This window comes from Ornithorhynchus anatinus, chromosome 4 (genome assembly GCF_004115215.2).
Source record: "Ornithorhynchus anatinus isolate Pmale09 chromosome 4, mOrnAna1.pri.v4, whole genome shotgun sequence".
NCBI classification, from domain to species: domain Eukaryota; kingdom Metazoa; phylum Chordata; class Mammalia; order Monotremata; family Ornithorhynchidae; genus Ornithorhynchus; species Ornithorhynchus anatinus.
Window position 1 is genome coordinate 15,795,948 of NC_041731.1, and position 16,027 is coordinate 15,811,974.

The 16,027-nt window shown below is 39.4% G+C and overlaps 1 protein-coding gene across 1 annotated transcript in view; it reads right to left on the reverse strand.

Moving 5' to 3' along the window:
* Positions 1–16,027, reverse strand: part of ABCA13 (ATP binding cassette subfamily A member 13) — a 247,710-nt gene that overhangs the window by 207,833 nt on the left and 23,850 nt on the right. The window contains exons 10-18 of the mRNA XM_039911957.1: positions 15,357–15,553; positions 12,860–12,952; positions 12,540–12,667; positions 9,762–9,862; positions 8,912–9,088; positions 7,702–7,904; positions 7,501–7,554; positions 6,838–6,968; positions 2,242–2,356 (exon numbers count right to left, since the gene is read on the reverse strand). Of these exons, the coding sequence (XP_039767891.1) occupies positions 2,242–2,356; positions 6,838–6,968; positions 7,501–7,554; positions 7,702–7,904; positions 8,912–9,088; positions 9,762–9,862; positions 12,540–12,667; positions 12,860–12,952; positions 15,357–15,553 (1,199 nt within the window). The remainder of the gene's footprint in view (positions 1–2,241; positions 2,357–6,837; positions 6,969–7,500; positions 7,555–7,701; positions 7,905–8,911; positions 9,089–9,761; positions 9,863–12,539; positions 12,668–12,859; positions 12,953–15,356; positions 15,554–16,027) is intronic.

Here is a 16,027-nt window from a genome sequence, read left to right on the forward strand (position 1 = left end):
ACATCACTGTCAGAGTGAAGCAGAGTTGTACAACAGATATGGTCCTGTTCAACTTGTTCTATGATGTCATGCTTGAGGATTCAATGAGAGCTGCAAGCTGGAGTCAAAATATTGTTCCAAGTCACAGGAAAACTCTTCCAGCTCAGCATCAAAGGACTTTGTTTTTAATGGCATTTGTTAAGCACTTACTACATGCCAGGCACTGTGCTAGGCACTGTTGGATGACGACCCTACCCCACATGGGGCTCACAGTCTTAATTCCCATTTTACAGATGAGGTAACTAAGACAGAAAGAAGTTAAACGACTTACCCCAGGACACACAGAAGGCAAATGGCAGACTTGGGATTAGAACTCAGGGGCTCTGACTCCAAAGCCTTGGGCTTCTTCCACTAGGTCACACTGCTTGGAGGCAGAGGTTCAGGAACTCCTCTATATTCACACTACCAATGATCCCAAACCTTTAACTCATTTCTGAAGTCTTCAGTTTATCCCCTGACATCTGTCTTCCTGCCCTCACCGACTGATTTGTTTATAAATAATCCATCAAGCATAAGTCGCTTCATGTCCTCCTCACTGCTGTAGTATCCCTACCTCCTCCTCCTCCTCTTTCCCAGCTGTTTGCCTTCTCTCAAAATCTCTACCTGTGCCTCTAACCCAGCCCCTTCTTACTTTTTAAAACACCTGCTCCCATCCACCGCCCTTCCTTCGTATTGACAACTTCAACCTCTCACTCCCCGATGAGTTTCTTCCCCTCTGCCATCAAATATGTTCAAGGATCTCTAGGTGGATTCCTCCAGCTTTAGCCCCATTTCCCCACTTCCCTTCCTCTCCAAACTTCCTCCATGGGCTGTATACCTGCCACCTTCATATCCTCTTCAACAAGTCTCCTCTTGACCTGCTGTAATTTGATTTTTAACCTCTTCACTAAGATTTCACTCACAAAGGCCACCAATTTGCTCCTCATAGTCACGTCCAATGGGCTAATCCTCCCTCATCTTTCAATTACCCTCACATTGTTGAACCCTCCTCTCCTGGAAATGTTATATGACCTTGATTTCACTAACATATTTCTTACTTGGTTCTTCCCTAACAGTTATTTTTCAATCTCACCCACTGGCTCATCTTCCATTTTTTAATCCCCTGACTGTGGATATCTTACAATGCTCTGCTCCAGTCTAGCCTACTCTTCTCACTCTGCACTCACTCTCTCAGGAAACTCATCCTCTTGCTTGGCTTCAGCTACCATCACAAAGTGGAAGATTCGGTCTATGCCTTTAAATCTTTAAATCTTCCCAGTTTTGACTGGCATATCCTCCCTTTAAACTGACCTTACGATGTCTATGCGTATACTCTCATTCTCACCTGTGAAACCGCTCCCTATTCTGGTTTCCCACCTTGCAGCAGTCATTCTCTCTCTTCCTGTAGGCAGCCAGCCCTGATCATAACTACAAGCCAGACATTAGGCAGCACTCTTCCCAGATGACATCGGTCAGTCAATCGTATTTTTTGAGCACTTACTGTGTGCAGAGCACTGTACCAAGTGCTTGGAAGAGGGCAATATAACAAAAAACAGAAACATTCCTTACCCACACAAGCTTCCAGTCTAGAAGGGAGAACAATACAGACACTGGACTGCAGGGGCATGGTCAGACACTCAGAGAAGCAGGGTTTTTTCCCAGGATGTCACCTCAGGTTTACTTCTGAATTGGACCCCTGAGCCAAATTAAACCTACTTCTCTTCTTCTACTATTACTAGAGCAGACAGGTGGCAAAGCCCGGGATTAGAACCCAGGTCCTTCTGACTCCCAGGCGTGGGCTCCTTCTACTAGGCCTTGTTGGTTCTTTGAAGATATCTACATATCTTTTTACTCTCTTCCTTCCCCCATTGTAATTTATTTTAGTGTCTGCCTCCCCTGCTAGGCTGAAACTTCTTATGATCAGGGATCATATCTATTGAACCCCATCGTATTGTCTCAAATATGTAGTAGTGCAGGGCTCAATAAATGCTCTTGATTGGTTGATTGATGCTCTCTAGCCAACTGAGTCCATAGAGCCAGGATACATAGCTGTACTGGTTCCACAACTCCCTGATGAATTTCACTTTTTGATAAAGTGATCTTTCATTCAATGTTCTACTTGATCAGAATTGTCTGCTACTTAAGCAAGTTTATCCTCTCTGGATAGGCAGGTTTTCTCAGTCATATGAATAATAAGTTAGAAGTAAAGCAATTAAAACTTACCTTGTCATCGAAGTAACTGGAGAGTGGAATAAGTTTTTCAGAAATACTAAATAGTTATCAGCAATAGCTTTCCAATCCAGTTCTTGTCCATAACAAAGAGAATCCGTGGAGTCATCTGAATATAAACACATTTTGACTTGGGTTATTGGTTACAGGTGTTGGAAAAACCACGCAAGCTCCAAGACAAAATCACAGAAACTATACCACTAAATGATTGTTTGATCTCTCTGTGTCTTTATTTTGCCACCAGTAAGATACTCATGCAGTCATAATGTAGGCTATTTGGGTTAATGTTAAGGTTGATGCATTAAATGATGTTAATTGTCTTTCAACAACCCTACTCATTCACAGGGACCTACTGGGGCAAAGGATTATAAATCGCAGAATCATGTGGGTTTTATAATGTTTTAGGAGAGAGAGGATTTACCTATAGAGACATTGATGGCTAGCCATTAGGAGACAAATGGAGAGTCTGCTCCAAACTATCAGCAATTTTCCATTTTCTTTCCTTCTTCCCTTTCTCCTCTGTCTGAGACAGCCACAATTTTAAGTTTCTACCCCTAACCACATACTATGGCCTACTTTAGGCTAAGATATTAGAGCTGTTGTAATGTATCAGTCAATCATTGGTAATTACTGAGCACTTATGGAGTGCAGAACACATTAATGAGCATTTGGGGGACTGCAATAATAATAATTATGGTAGTCGTTAAGCACTTACAGTGTGCCAGGCACTGTACTGAGCATTAGGGTGGATACAAGCAAATCACTGGGAAACAATCCCTGTCCCAAATGGCGCTTACAGTTTCAATCCCCATTTTCCAGGTGAGGTTACTGAGGCACAGAGAGGTGAAGTTACTTGCCCAAGGTCACACAGCAGACAAGTGGCAGACCTAAGATTAGAACCCATGACCTTCTGACTCCCAGGCTCATGTTCTAGCCATTATGCCATGCTGCTTCTCAGCATAGAGGAGGCTGGCATAATCTCTGCCCTAATGGAGCTACTGGGAAAAACAGACACTAAAATAAATTATAGGTAGGGGAAACAACAAGTATTAGTTTAGTATTAATAAATCATATTTATTGAGCACTTACTGGGTGCAGAGCACTGTACTAAGTGCTTGGGTGAGTGCAACATAAAGTTGAAAGACACAGTTCCTAGTATGATAGTCGGCTGTTTCCAAACACTTAGCTAAGAAGTTACAAAGTCAATAAATCATAAAAATTAGAACATCTGTTGGTCTCGGCTCTGGATTTTAGTAATTTGAGTGCCCACTCTGGGACTGTGTCTAACAGGGACTTTGTCCAGTCTGATTATTTTTTATTTATCCCAGTGTTTGGAACAGTGCATGCCACATAGAAAGCGCTGAACAAATACGATTAAAAATGACAAAACTATATCTTTTATGCTGCTACATATTGATTTGAAAGAAAACTAAATGAGAGCTTGAAAATCTCTCTCCTGGATTGTAGCTAAAAGCTAGAAACCTTTCTTTCTTTAAAATCTGCATGGAGAAGCCAACAACTTTCAGTTTGGTCTCTGAAGCCCGATGCTACACTCTGATTGAGACTCCAAAGGATATTCAATTTTCTACTTCCTTGATGACCTCCTTGTTAACTCATATAACAATTCCAGTCACCAAGTTGTCTTGGTACAGTATCATAAACTTGATGATTCTGGGTAGCCCAATTTCTAAACAATTTCTATAGTTCAGATCTAGTGACCCTGTGAAATGCTTTAGAAAGGTCAGTTGTGTAAAGGTCTCGGTTCTGAATTCTTACTCCTCTCCTGTATCTGACATGCTGAAGGGAGAAGCCTTCTGTGCTATAATCTGAAGCCTCAGAATGGGTCAACAGTTTTCTGCATCTTGCCAGCAACGGTGAACAGAGAAATACCATAATAGTGTTACCTTTCACATCTTGGTCAGCACAAAGACACCTGCTAAAAGTTCTGCCATCATCTCTGCTAAATAGAACTTATTTTCTTCAGTAATGCCTCTTCTTCCTTCTACTTGGTGAGTCCAATGTGGGGGAGGGACTGAGTCTGACTTGATTAACTTGTTTCTACCTAAGGGCTTAGTATAGTGCTTGACACATAGTAAACACTTATCAAAACAATAATAGCAGTGATACAAATAATAACAGTAAAAAAATTGGAGTTTTTAAACCCCCTCTTAATTAATTCAGAACACTTCAGAGTGAGGAGGGAAGTAGTTAACAATGATGGTATTTGTTAAGCGCTTACTATGTGCCAAGCTCTGTTCTAAACGCTGGGTTAGGTAGAAGGTAATCAGTTTGACTCACGGGGGGGTCACTGTCTTAATCTCCATTTTACCGATGCGGTAACTGAGGCACAGAGAAGTTAAGTGACTTGCCCAAAGTCAAAAAGCTGACAAATGGTGGAGCAGGGATTCGAACCCACAACCTTTGACTCCCAAACCTGGGCTTTTTCCACTCTGCCACGCTGCTAATGAAGCTTAACTTTGCATTTTGAAGAGGACTTTTCTATACATAAAAGTTTCCTACCCCAGCTATTAAAGATTACAGTACAATCACTCCAAACCCGTGGAAGGTCTGGAAGGACCCTTTTCACAGTGAAGGGATAAATAACTAGTATTAATGAAGAAGAAATATATGTTAAGCCCTTGGAGAAATACGTCAGACCAATTTTGTTAACATCTTCACAAATGATTGAAAGAGGGAGTGTGCGGTGAAATCTCTGAGGGTACAGGTGATAAGCTCTCCCATGTAGTGAAAGACCATGAAGCTGGGGAAGAAAACTGCAAGGACATCTCATAAAGCTGAATGAGTATGCTGAAAAATGACATATGAACTTCAATAATTTGGATTATTCTTTCTTTAGGTGGCAAGAGCAAACTATCACACCTAAACAAAAAGAATTCCAATTACAATTACAAAAAGAAAGGCTTCTAGCTTTCAGTTACAATCCAGGAGAGAGATTTTCAAGTTCTCGTTTAGTTTTCTTTCAAATCAATATGTAGCAGCATAAAAGACATAGTTTTGTCATTTTTAATGTTACTTGTTAAGCGCCTTCTATGTGCCAAGCACTGTTCCAAGCATTGGGGTAAATAAGAGATAATCAGGTTGGACACAGTCCCTGTCCCACCTGAGATTCACAGTCTGGGTAGGAAGATTTAATCCTCATTTAATCTGCATTTTGAAGGAGATGTGTCTTCAATAAGGCTATGAAGGAGGGGAAAGTAATTGTTTACTGCCACGTTGTACTCCCTCAACCACTTGGTAGAGTGCTCTGCACTCAGTAAGTGCTCAAAAAATACGATTGACTGAGGCACAGAGAAGTTAGGTGACTTGGCCAAGGCCACACAGTAGACAAGTAGCAGACTCAGGATTAGACATAGAGCCAGGTATCCATTATTTAAAAAACATGGATACCAACACCTGGAATACTTTGTGCTGTTCTGCAGGTTGCATTTTGGTAAGGACAAAATAGAGCTGGAGGAAGTAGGTAGAGAAAAGGACAGCCAAGATAGTCAGGAAAATGGAGAGGCTGCCCTAGGAAGATTCACTGAACCAATTTGAACTCTTCAGATTGAAAAGATATTGGTTGACAAGGGGAAATGATTGAAATTCTGAAATATGAGGACAGAACAAACACAAAATCAGTATTCACTAAATCCCAAAACATCAGGGAGAGGTGACCCTCTATTGAAGCTTAAAGTAGTACACACATTACAACAAAAGAAAACACTGAAGAGCATCTTGTGGCAAATCTACGGAATTTGATCACCAAGGAGCAGGCAGAAAATTCATAATTCAAGAGTGACTGGTATAAACCCATGGGAAAGCAGTCCGTAATGAGTTACTAGAGTGGGGAAAGTTAGGGATATTAGATAGTACATCTCTAAATATTCTTTTAAGTAGTAATCATATTTATTAAGCACTTACTGTGTGCAGAGCACTGTACTAAGTGTTGGACAACTAACACGTTAAAGGAGGACAACTATCATACTGCTCATGTCAGAGACAGAATCTATCAATGAATTGTATTTATTGAGCACTTATTGTACCAAGCACTTGGGAGAGTATAATATAACAGAGTTGATAGATACGTCCCCTACCCACAATGAACTTACAGTCTAGAGGGGGAGACAGACACTATTAATAAATAAATTATAGACATGTACATAAGTGTTGTGAGGCTGATGTGCAGTGCTGACCTGAAGGACCAGTGATTTGATCCAGTTCTTGAGCTAGTACTTTAATGCAGTGTATCAATGCACACGTTTATATTTTTGTCTAAACTTTTTCCTACCTCAAACATTGTTAATATTTCTGTATCTACTAATTAATCCTTTCTAAGCAAAAATGCAACTGTTTAAAGATGATACAATTGACAGTAAATTGTTCAAAGAAATTATCCAAAGGAAAAGCATTACATATTGTAAATATGCCCAAAATTTAAAGATTGTATTGCATGCACAAATGCGGGGGGCGGGGGGTGGCAGTGGAGGGAGGGAAAAGAGAGGGGAGAAAAAGAGACAGAGAGAGAGAGAGAAAGAAAGCCAACTATTCATCCCAGAAACGCTTGAGATTAAAAACTTATTATGCCCTTACTGGATCGATCCTTTGACAAACTTTCTTGGCTGTTCACGTAATTAGCTACTTCACAGGTTGTCCTGATAAATCCTGTTAAATTCTCATTATTTCTCATGGCAAACTGCACTTCTTCAAATATTTGAAAAGCTCTGAAATTGAAAAGGACCCAGATTATAATATTGGTGATAAAATGACTTTATACATAATGATATACCCTGATCATTATGTTGGTAAAACATCTATTACTGAGTTCCTGTATTCATGTTCGGTCAAAGCATGTTCTGATAAATCACTATTGCTTCTTTATTCACATTCACTTGTGTATCAAGTATATTCGGTTTAAATTTGGGCACCATCATCCAGCTGCATTTTGAAGACAAAACACAATAATAGTGATGTTATCTTTCCAAATAATTGAGATATACTCTAGTGGATAATATGCTTGCATAGTTGGCCCGAAGTCTTCTCCCACTTCTGGTTTATGTGTGTGTGTTTGTGTGCAATAATGAAATTGAAAAAATTACTGAATTTTGGTCCTTGTATCATATAGTTGGCAGCCTACACAAAAATATCATCAATCTGATCATTCCCATTCACTTGCTAGTGTGGATTTTCTGTTATGTGTTATGCTTTTGAAAATGGGAGACAGATATGCATGCTTTTCAACATCAGAATCTCCACCTACTCACTGAAACTTTCTGTGTACAAGTCCACAGGAATTCTGTCTTGGCAGCTCTATTAATGGGGAAAAGAATAAGCACACTGAAAATGCACACCTCCTAGTTGAGCAAATACAAGCATCCCTAAATGAACTTTAGAAAGGCCAGTCCACCCAGAATCCAATTCAACATTTTTCCGCTAAATATCACATGTAATACTTACAACATGGAAATTAGTTTTTCATGACAATAACTGTGATAATCATCCTTCCCCAGTGGGGCTTTTTTGTCCAGTAACTGATAGATCTTGGAACAAGACCTGCTGCTTTCTGACAACCGCTCTCCTATTTCTTGCCAACCCAAATGCTCTTCAGTCACTGAAGGTGGGTGGGATCCTCCAGTAACTACATTCTTCAGAAACTGAACCTTTGACAAGAAACAGAGAAATATCTTATCATCACTGATCAATTAATTAATGCCTAGTTCACCTCAATCTGCTTGGGCAGGGAACGTGCCTTCAAACTCTGTTGCCTTGTACTTTCCCAAGAGCTTATTTACAGTGCTTTGTAGATAGTAAGTTCTCAATAGATATCATTGATTGACCAATTGATTAAATGACCGATTCCCATTCATTGAGGAGAGTTGGCTAATTCAAATTGCCCTGTTCAGAATAGACCATTACCCACAGGCTGTGGTGAAATAATTACAGTGATTAAATGTGTAATTACTCCCCTACTTCAAAGTTAACGGGCACAAAAATGAGCATAACCATTTAACAATGAAAAGGTTGCTAGAAGAGTTTGTAGAAGAGACTGAGGTTGGGTATAAGGCTTCCTTGTTTCAAAATGGTATGCCACCTTGATCTTTTTCAGACTGGTGGTGTGTACTCTATGAGGTGTTAATAGATTGTAAGTATATCTGTAGACTGTAAGCTACTTGTGGATTGTGATCATGTCTACCAAGTGTTCAGTAAAAACCACTGGTTTAATGATTGATAACCAAAGTTCACAAAAGTATTTAGATGGCTTCTTCTGTGTCCCAGCCCAGTCTGAGCCCCAAACCATTCTTGGCTCTCATTAAATAATAGCAGCAGAAGAAGTAGCAGAAATAGTAGAAATGTAATTAGTAAGCAGCATGGCTTAGTGGAAAGAGCCCGGGCTTGGGAGTCACAGGTTGTGGGTTCTAATCCCTCTTCTGCCAATTGTCAGCTGTGTGACTTACGGCAATACACTTAACTTCTCTGAACTTCAATTCCGTCATCTACAAAATGGGGATGAAGTATGTGAGCCCTTCATGGGACACTCTGATGAGCTTGTATCTACCCCAGTGCTTAGAACTCCAGAAAACATCCTACTACCAAACAACTTAAGTCTCACAAAATTAGAGGCTGAATGTATTACCTAGGAAGAATGTGATGGGATGGAAATACTTACTGCTTCCTTTATGGAATCAATCAGGTTGTTTAAAATGAAAGTTTCATTGGAAGCATTAGGAGGACATGTCCACTCGGTTTGTATTTTCTTGACTTTTGAGTCTTGAGGAAGCCGCAGGGCCTTCTTGAATAGTGAGAGTAGATCTTCATTCTGGTCAGTAGTATTCTTCAACAATATCTAAAAGATCAAAAACAATTGTGGAGGGGTGGAATTTATTAATTGTGAGCATCCATAGGTAGTGTCCCAAAATGAAATAAGCACAGACACTTCAATTCTCCTATTCCCCTAGACTGTAAACTCATATTGGGCAGGGAATATGTCTACTAACACTTTTGTATTGTACTCTCCAAAGCACTTAGTACAGCGCTCAGCACACAACAAGTACTCAATCAATATCAGCGATTGATTGACTCCTCACCCCAAAATACTTGTGAAGCTAAGATTTCCTTAGCTTCTGCATGGTCACTAGCCACAAGGTTCCAGTTGGCCCTGATATGTGAAGAGCCTTCATCTAGGGAAGCCAACAGTTGCAACCAAGTAGCAAAACACAGAAGAAACAGCATGGCCTAGTGGAAAGAGAAGACACCTGGGATTAAGAGGGCCTGAACAAATACCATAAAAAAACCACTCACACAAAACCCAAGTCAAATCTGAATATGTGCTTGAGGCAGTACTTGGCAAGGGGAAGAACTGGGCCCAATACCAGCTTAATAATATTGAAAGACTTGAATGACCTATTCACTATCCAATTTATTTAATCAGTTCAAATGATACCAGGAATCTAAATGAATATTGCATGAGACCTTGCATATTTTATGAAACTTATTTATCATCTTTAAGTATAGTTTACCTGCTTTAAATCCGCAAAGAATGTGTCCATATCCAACTGAACTGAATCAAATCCATCTGCTTTAGTAAAGGGGACCAGTCTTTCCAGGCATCTTAGAATTTCTGCAAGATTGTGTACATCTTTATATTATTGGAAAAAAACCCACAATGCACATCAAAGATCTTGATTACTTATCAGAAGTAGAAAATACCATTATACACAGAGATCACACAACATTGAAAGATATATTGAATTTCTGAAAATTCATTTTGACCAATTTCTTCCTTGTGCTTCCTATTTTGTTCTCTCTCATTTGGAAAAGCAAAGTCAATACCTCAGCTATGATCCACAACACTGCAGTAAACTTGCTTGGGAGTAGAGTGATCAATAATCTATTTATAAGACAAGCCTGTGTAAATCAATAAAAATACACTTATAAAACTATTATGTAACTGTTCTTCTCTCATATTATAGGAAATGCACTAAAAGCCCTTGTAAGCAATAGTGTACTGCGGTCCTGACTAACCTACTCCCAGAGCCCAGTTGTCTGGAGTGACTCCTTAAGAAAAAGCAAGCAATTGGAAGTCAGCTGTACCCTTTTTTTCTCCATTCTGTTAATCTTCACAGGATGCAGAGCCAGAGCAGGTGTGAGACCCACAAAGGCCAATTAGAGCTAAGCACAAGGCATTCATCTAGAAACCTCTCCTCAGTACGGTGGAACACATCAGTTCTCAATATGCATTTAGATAAAAGGTTTCAAATTCTAGAATCATTCCCCAGATCAAGAACCATTCATTCCTGGACAGGACTTAATTCCTTTACAGATTAACTGGTTGCTACCATATAGTAGAAACATTTGTTTGAGGAGGTAGACAGAATCTGGTTCACTGAGTTCAAACAGAGACCACGTTCTAAATAGAATATAAAGTCACATTGTACACTGTAGATGCAAGGCACAAAATGAAATACTTTCACTTAACAGAGAAGCAGCGTGGCTCAGTGGAAAGAGCACGGGCTTGGGAGGCAGAGGTTGTGGGTTCTAATCCTGGCTCCACCACTTGTCTGCTATGTGACCTTGGGCAAGTTACTTAACTTCTCTGGGCCTCAGTTACCTCATCTGTAAAAATGGGGATTAAAAAATGTGAGCCCCATGTGGGACAATCTGATTACCCTGTATCTACACCAGCACTTAGAACAGTGCTCTGCACATAGTAAGCGCTTAACAAAGACCACAATTATTATTATTATTATAACAGGTTGTAAAGATGAGCATTTGGTAATCACAGGAAGTTAGGCAGACTAAATTATCAATAGATTCATAACAGATTTTGATACCCGATTATAATCCTCATGAACGTGAGTGAAAAGTTAAGATCGTTGAAGGGAAAATTTAAGGGTATTGAAAAACTCTAGAAAGATTTAGGTGGATTATTAAGGGGAGAAAATAGGGAGGTTCAAAGGCTCAAAAATGGTTCACTTCATTAATGAGAGATCCATAATAGGTTATTAGAGAGAAAGGTTCTAAATACTAAAGGATAGACCCATAACCATGAAGAGAGAGTTCCTGAGAATTAGGCATCATATTGTTCCTCTAAAGTTACTTTTATTTCTGTGTCAAAAAAAAAACTCATTTTGAGGGACTGGTCTTCTCTAACACCAGCTGTTTACAGAGACCTCTAAAACTGCTTTTCCATAAGCTGTTAAAAATAAATGTTGTTTCACAGAAACCCTGCTATACTGAAATTATTCACTTCTATGTTGAGGGCCCAATCAACAGGAAATCCACAAGACACTGCGGTCCCTTCACGTAGCCCCACATAGAAAAATCCCATTGTCACGAGGAGCTGGAAGAAAGGAATCGTGCCTCTCCCGCCGTCGACACCTGGGCCATGTCCTATCGCTGTTCTGGAATGCCCTCCCTCCTCACATCCACCAAACTAACTCTTTTCCCCTCTTCACAGCCCTAATGAGAGCTCACCTCTCCAGAAGGCCTTCCCAGACTGAGCTCCACCTTTCCCTATGCTCCTCCTGCCCTCCTCCAAAGAAAACTTCCCTGACAAAGTCCTTATTTCCTCTTTTCCCATTCCCTTTAGTGTTGCCCAGTCCCAGAGCACTTACATAAATATCCATAATTTATTTATATTTATGCCTGTCTCCCCCCTAGACTGTAAACTTGCTGTGGGCAGGGAATGCATCTATTGTTGTGTTGTACTCTCCCAAGCACTTTGTACAGTGACCTGCTCACAGTAAGTCAATAAATATGACTGATTGATGGATTAATTGGACCTACTAAAGCCTACATTACAAGTAAAAAAGGAGCAGATACTTTCCAAGAGCTGAGTACACAGTAAGCGCTCAATAAATACGATTGAAGGCAGTTGCAGTGTGGTGAGTTTGCTTTGGTTATTTCGATGTGGACCTCAGTTTAATGGACTAAAAAAGTGTGAGCTCCTGTAAAAAATGAAACCTTAGATTATGTGGCATACCGGAGGACAACTGGAAGTCTGCAGCAGCAGACAGATCAGCCTGGTGCACTATGATTAAGAATAACTGATTCTTAGAAAACAAGCTTTACAGAGTGGACCTCACAATGGTTCCCAGTGCAGCAAATAGGAAATTCAGTCACGACAAAAGAGACAATCTATACATGGCACTGGGTGGACGGGGTTGTCAGTCATCCATCTATTGTTTTAGCTACCATCGCACCTAGGGATAAAATCCTAGCAAATATTATTTTGTAGCTTGATAAAGTTTCTCTCAATTTCATGATAGCCTTTTAGTCATTCAGTGCCATTTTACCTGTGGTGAAACGAAGAGTCTTGGTTAGTACATTTCTTATCGCTCCATCTACCAGAAGCAATCCTTTCAGCAGTGGCCACTGAGACAGATTTTGCAGCACAGCCTGCAGTTTTGCCATACTGTCTACTCTATAGGCCAAAAGGGGAAAAAACACAAAGAAACGAAAATCAATTCAAACCTTTATCTAGGGAAATGAACACTGTATTATTAGAGTAGTCCTCTTTTACTAGAGCTCATTCATTTCTCGTTCAATTTATAGTCTCATGTACTGAGCATATGGTCCTGATAAATCACTTGCTTGGTTTTGCTTGGACCCTTACCTTTGAGAATATTTGGAGGGGGGCACTTTGTAGTTTGTAAACTCTTTTATCCAGAGGAAGAAAATAGTATGCCCCTTATTGCTTCTAACAGTACTGAAAAATAGTTTCACTGAAAACTGTCCCTATTGAATGACAGCTTTACAGAATCCTTGGTTTATGTCGAGAAGAACTCCAGATTAAACCTTTCTATATCATGTTTCATGTATATCTGAGGACCAGCTGTCACACCATTATTATATTATTAAATTGACTATTTGAAAATGTCTAAGATGTACAACTCAAAAGCCATGTAGTTTCCTAGTTTCTTTAGGAAGCTCTCCTCAATTAACACCATTTATACTCCAGCATATTGGAACAACTGTGACTTATTTGTCTTTGGCAATGAGTTTCTAACTATTGTATTGATTTAAATATATTGATTGTGTTAATCTGCCTTGTTTCCCCTATTAGCCTGTGACATCTTTAAGAAGAGAAATTGTTCCTGTTCTCTAGTACTTATCTAAAACCAAATGATTTTGGTACAGTAAATCCATTGAGTAAATTGAAGTATTTTCAGAGCTGCTTCGATGTCTTCGGATAGACCTGCTCTAACTCTGTGGGTCCAAGGGTAAATGGCACATTGCTTTCAAGCTTTAGAGAGGGAGGAGTAGAAGGAGGATAAAGGGAACTGAATAGAGTGATGTTCTCAAATGTAGAAATCGATTAAGGCAGAATGGGCATCAGACAGAAATACAGAAGATGGGGTCGTGGAAAAGGCCAACCACATAGGGCTGATTTTTGCTTACAAGTGTAAACACTCACCAGCATAGTAAACAGTAGTGTATTGTTTACAGGGACACTATAAAACATTCTGAAAACACCCTGGAAGATCTTCAGTCCTCACTGGATAATCTCATTTCATCCTGTCCAAATATCCAGCAACACCTGTTCTTTTGTGAACCAAAGTCAAGTCACATCAGTGCTGAGAAGAGCATCCTTAGTTGTTTTTTTTTTTATTCCTTACCTCGTTTTTTACTCCTCATTTCATTGACCCCATCCTTTCCCAATGAAATCCCTGTGGTGCCCAAAGCTATGTTTCCTTTTCGCTTTCATTTTTTCTGGCACAACTAAAATCCAAAAAAAATGAAATCTGTACACTGAAACACATAGCTGAAAATAAAATGGAGCATGCTTAATAAACTATGGTAAAATTTTCACTGAAGCTTTGGTTGACAAGGGTTAAACTGTAGATATGGATTCTTCAGATGTGCTTGAAATTTTGATCGAGACAACCTCTAATAGGTGAAAATCCACATCATTTCCAATTCTGTACATTTTCCCTATGTGTCCTCAAATCTAGTTGTTCAGTTCACATGCAGGTAACTCACAAATTCAATAACCAGGTGGGTGTTTACACATATATCTTTCACGAGTAGAGGTGATTCGGGTAAGCTGATCATTCTGGATCATCCATGGTAACAAGGAGGAATGAGGAAGTAGGAAAAAAAAAATGTCATCCTAAACCTCATTGAGCTATTTGTTTAAACCAGGACTGTAATAAGGTGCAATATTATCCAGTTAGCATTCATCTTGGGGCCCTTGTGAATGACTACAAAAATGAGTCAGAAAATGAGAGAAAATAAGAAGAGAAAACAACATAATCAATGGAGAGTCACAAGGCCATGGAAAGTTCCAATCTGTATAGACACATCTTTATGGAGTATTTCTAAGGCCAATCACTTTGACTGTGTTTAACTATTTGCCTCTACAAGAAAAATCTATCATTATGAAAACACCCCATTAGCTCAAGTAGGATTTATTTTCCTTACATTTTTATTTGAAAATTAAATGCAAATGTAACATTCACGCTACTAATTTGCATGTGCCAGTACTGAAAAATTCAAGCTCTCATAGTTAATATACCCTCATTTAGCTTGAATATGGGTGAACAGAACAATTTCGTAAAGAAGCTTGAAATTGGGACCCATCATCATCGTTAAGAATTTAACTTTTGTATTTCTTCAATATGTATATGCAAACTTTGTGTATAGTCCTGTAGAGATTTCTATTTATGTGGGCCTGGGCTGCTGTATAACAATGGCAAAATTGCAAAATTAAAATGACAGTGTAAATAAAATAAGCCACAATTTAAATTATAGCAATTACATTTTCATAAGCTTTGGGAGTCTAATATGGAAATCGAGCACAGATTCACCTTCTGTTGCTACTGCAAGAGTTAGAATAATAAGCAGGATGGACCATTGTTTTGACTCATTTCTGGCATTTCTCATGACATCTGTGGGAATTAACTAAATAAAGTCTAATCTCTGAAAATGCATAAGATATATTCCAGGTAAGTGTTTTTCTATTCCAAGGCAAGTTTCAACTTCAATATGTTTAAATGAATGTTTTGTTTTATCAGTTATTTGGGGGTTACAGTGCTTGTCTAACCTTAAAAATGAACTACTCTTGAGAAATAGAATTTGAGAAATAGTGGAAGTCATCAAATTTGCTTTACTTTACTGAAGAATCAAGGTTGCTTTTATGCGAGAAGAGCCTCAAACTTTCATTCAAGAGATGAACTGTAGTGGGCAGAGCTGAAGCCACCTGTGAGGGTTCACTACTCTTGGGGTGCTGGTCCATGAAGCCCACTAAACTTTGTTCCAGTCCAGTAAGCAACTGAGGCAGGAAACCATTTTGCTTCTGCTGAAACATCTGAAAAATAAAGAGGAAGACACAAATGAAGATGATGTAACCATCTATGCCAGACCAAGAGCATTAGGAAGCAGCATGGCCTTGCAGAAAGAATACAGGCCTGTAAATCAGAGGACCTGGGTTCTAATCCCGGCCCTGCCACTTGTCTGCTGTGTGATGTTGGGGTAATCACTTAACTTCCCTGTGCCTGTTTCCTAATCTGTAAAATGGGGTTTAAGAGTGTGAGCCCCATGTGGGACAGGGACTGTATCCAACCTGATTAGCTTGTATCTACCCCAGTGCTTAGAAGAGTACTTGACAAATAGTAAGTACTTAACAAATACCATTAAAAAAAAAAGAAGCCACTGAGCATTGAGAAGCAGCATGGCCTAGTAAAAAAAGCACAGACCTATGAGTCAGAGAACCTGGATTCTAATCCCGGGTCTGCCAATTGCCTGCAATGTCTCTCTGCTGAGGGGGACACATAGATATTCT